At 33.4% G+C, this 4,154-nt stretch overlaps 1 protein-coding gene across 1 annotated transcript; it reads right to left on the bottom strand.

Annotated features, from left to right (window-relative positions):
- Window positions 1-2,258: 2,258 nt before the first annotated feature.
- On the bottom strand, window positions 2,259-4,154 carry LOC107830186 (pathogenesis-related protein STH-2-like). Its single transcript, XM_016657665.2, has 2 exons — window positions 3,861-4,154; window positions 2,259-2,641 (listed from the first exon to the last, which is right to left on the bottom strand). Exons 1-2 carry the CDS (start codon window positions 4,042-4,044, stop codon window positions 2,343-2,345), a joined length of 483 nt encoding a protein of 160 aa, XP_016513151.1. The 5' UTR covers window positions 4,045-4,154; the 3' UTR covers window positions 2,259-2,342.

The raw sequence follows: 4,154 nt of genomic DNA, 5'->3' as shown, positions 1-4,154 counted from the left end.
AATTCAAATATTTTCCAAAGGGTTATATTAATTTATGGGAGGCAGGTGGGAATTTGCTAATGTTTAGATAACGAGGAGTTTTAATTTTTTTTACCCTATTAGCTGTGGATAAAAACTCAAAAACAAATTACTTTCTTATTACTCTATTAATAACTATGAGAAAAAGAAACTCATAAATAAATTACTACGCTGTAAAAATGTAGATTTTGATCTTTTTTCGCAAAAAAAAAAACACTTAATTCCAGTGTAATTTTAGCATAATAAGATATTTACATCAAATAGAAGCGCTTGTAATTTGGTAACATAAATAATGAACTCGTACCAAAATATCAAATGTAAAAAAAAAATCAATTAATTCAAATGAGCTTGGAATTCTCAACTTTTTCAAAGTGTTTCTCTATTCAACTCAGCTTCCTTTTTTTTTTGTACTTCAAATACGAGAAGGGGACTAGGCCTTCATATATATTTGGGAGCCTCTATTCAACTCAGCTTTCTTAATCACATCAACTATTTTACATGGTGTAGTCTCAAATAAAGACAATCCAACATATCTTCAGAAAAATAAAAAGAAAAGAAAACCCCAATTAATACTTCTTTCATCATTTTATATTTTGAATTTGAAAAACAAAAATAAAGAAAAAGAAACACGAGGCTAGCTAGCTAGAAATCTAAATTCATCGGTTGATATCTCACAACGGCAAATAGGACAATGAAGTTTCTTCTCGAACCATTTTGTAATGCAAACTTTATGAAACATATGTGAACAAGGCATGCACAAAATCTTCCTCTCCTTCCCAAGTTGTTCAAGACAAATCACACAGTCATCACTCGTACGTTCATCTTCATAAATCTTCATTATTCTCTCTGTCGACGACAATGTTTCTTCTAATGAAATCCTCCTATCAAGAAAATGATTAACGGTTAAACTTATACCAACGAACACCTTCATATTTTGGCGACGCTTATTAGGCTCATCATCAATAAGTTTACGTACTATGACTATCATAAATGATTTTGTCACGATAATTTCGATCAAACTCCTCACCCCAATTCTCGAGATTTCCTTGCATGGCACGGTAGAACATGTCATATGACATGTATAAAAAAAGGTGGGAGTTCGAGATCGCGAAGTTAAATAAGAGTTCTTTATCCTTGGAATTGTGCAGGATATTGATGATCATGGGGTACTGGTCTATACCAATCTTTTTCATAAGTACGAAGTTGAAAGTGAAGGTTTAAAAGGGGTAAAGAAGAAGGAGAAATAATATTACTACTATCAGTATTGATTGGTGATATTATTTGTCGAATTGTGAGGTTTGCATCTGAGGAGGGATTGTGGTAATATAAAACAACAGCCTCCATATTCAAAGAGTACTTGAGATTTGGAAACCTAGGAATTGGTCTCAACCTAGTATTTTATAAATAAATAAACTAGAACCAAATCCTAGACCAACTTTGATTTGGAATTTGATAAAGTAGAGAGTTGGTTAATCCTGCCCAAATTAGGAAACAGCCAAAATAAAAATATCTTTTTAAAAAAACAAATAAACCGGAATACCTTTTCCCTTTGGAAGAAGGATTAATTATCACAAATTAGTTGAAATAAATCAAGTAAATTAAAAAAAGGAATTTTATTTCAGTAAATTAAGATCATGACAATATATACCCAATCAACTAACATTGCTAGAGACCTCAGCAACATTGGATCCATCCAGGCAAGAGATCGATTAAGCTATTAAATATGTCAAATCATTGTTGTGGCTATAAAAGTATGATATTAAGGTAAAAATAAAGTGATTCAAATATGGAAAGCTGATATTATTTTTTAACAAAGTAAAAAATAAAAATAAAAATAAACTGACATATAAAATAGAACTGCAAATTGTCATGAGAATTGCACGTCCTAAAATTTTGTAATAATTATACCTGGAAAGAATTTTGTAATAATTATACCTGGAAAACTGACATCAAAAGCACACCTATTTTTGAATGACCAATCCGAAAACTGGCTATACCGTGCTATTTTTACACATATATATAGTACAAGAGTAGTGGTTTGCTACAAGCATTTGATAATTGATAAGTAGATTTTTTGGGATATTCTTTATTGAAAGGAACACACACTCAACAAAACATTTTAATGAAAATTCAAGCCCTTAGGAACTCTTAGAAGAGTTTGATACAACTCCATTATCACTTAGAGTGACTGATCATCTAAAACTTAAACTTTAAATTGCACACATTTATAGTTATTTAATTTTAACACATTTATAGTTATTTAATTTTATTATATCTCAACACGTCGTCATCTCTCACGTGCGGACTGGATTCTATTTTATCATTCAAACATAGACGGAAGGATTTGCGAGGAGGTAATCTTCAACAGTCTTGAAAAGTTCCATGGCTTGCTTTTTGCCCTCATAGTGTTCTTCTTCTTTAAACACATAATCACCCTTAGTGTGGTACTCAGTTGAAGTCTTGCAAATACATCCTCCATTTCCTGAAGCTTCGAATTTGATATCATAGGTAACGAACTCCAGTTTATCACCTAAAACATCTCCTTCGATCAGTGAATACTTGGTTACCAAGTTCTTGTCATCAATAACATGGATCTTGTGCTTCAAGTACTTGATAGGAGAACCTGCCATTTTCAAAATAAGGCAATTATTGATCCCTTGGTAATTTAAAAATCCACATTTAAATTAAATATATGACGCCCGTGATACAGACATATATACTTTTAGACTGACAAACTTTTAAATAAGGATTGCCCATCTCACCTTAGGCGAATTCCACATCGGAATTGAAGAGGACAGTGAAGAACTTTAAGGCATGATACAAGTTCATATGATACATGCACTTTTGAGGCTCGATCGATGTGGTGTAGCTTGAAGACAAATATGTGCGGTCCTAGGCCCAAAGCGAACAGTATGTGTCGTGAGCTTGGGTCGTGACAAATATAGTATTAGAGCCCGACGCTCCCTCAGTACGATAGTGGGGCAAATCTCAACGAGGATCCTAAGTCCCAAGGGGCCGTGGTTGAATGTGACGCACGATGATGGATGACTGACCAATGAGAGCGGCTCAAGCGATAGGCTTCTAGGCTAGCAAGATTTTGAAAAAATGGTACACATGTCACCTTAGACGAATCCACATTGGTATAGGAGTCTGCTGACCTTGACTCTCATTCTTTCAGTTATTGTATTGTTCTATACTTTCAGATAGTATTTTATCAGTCAGACTTTATTATCATTTAAATGCTCATGTACTCAGTGACACCGGGTTTTGGGAGTTTGTACCAGATATTGTGGGATTTTCTGTAAAAATCTAATTATTATGTTTTCAAACTTAAAAGAATTTGGGATTTATTGAGGTTATTGGCTTGTCTAGTATCGAAATAGGCGTCATCACGACATGTGAGATTTTGGGTCGTGACAACATGTCACCTTAGACGAATCCACATTAGTATAGGAGAGAAAAATGAAGAGCTTTATAAGGCATGACACAAGTTCATATGATACACGTACTTTTGGGGCTCGATGTGCCATAGCCTGAAAGACAAATTCGCGTAGGTCTAGACCTAAAGCGGATAATACATGTCATGGGCTTGGATCTTGACAAAATAACTCCAATATCTTGGATGATGCACTTTTATGAAATAGAAATCTCTTTAGCACTCACCTCTGCCATTTCTTTTAATTAATTATCTCCTCTATATTGGATAATTTAAAAGTTCACATTCAGATTGTGCCTTCAATTATCATTATTCTATCAGTGTATAGAAGTTAAAATCAAGAACATAAGATCAATCTATGATGTTCAATCTGTAGCAGACAAATATAAGATCATATTAAAATTACCTTCAACAAAGTTCATCTTCTTGATGCTTCCTGCATCACCATCACCCACTACAATCTCAATGTTCTTAACAACTTGTGGCATCAATTTTGGGACAAGGTTTTCAGAATCAAGAACCAAAGCTTTGAATAACCTAGTTGGGGCAACTAGTGTTGTGACCTCTTGGTTATAGGTAGTGACACCCATAATGTTTTTGCCTTAGAGATATTTAATTAACCAAAAAAGGATAAAGATATGAATATATATGGAAAAACTTATAAGTTGCTTGAGAATGTTTTGAGCTGTATGATAATGAA

Source organism: Nicotiana tabacum, chromosome 14 (assembly GCF_000715075.1).
Source record: "Nicotiana tabacum cultivar K326 chromosome 14, ASM71507v2, whole genome shotgun sequence".
NCBI lineage: Eukaryota > Viridiplantae > Streptophyta > Magnoliopsida > Solanales > Solanaceae > Nicotiana > Nicotiana tabacum.
This window is presented reverse-complemented; position numbering and strand designations above follow the sequence as displayed.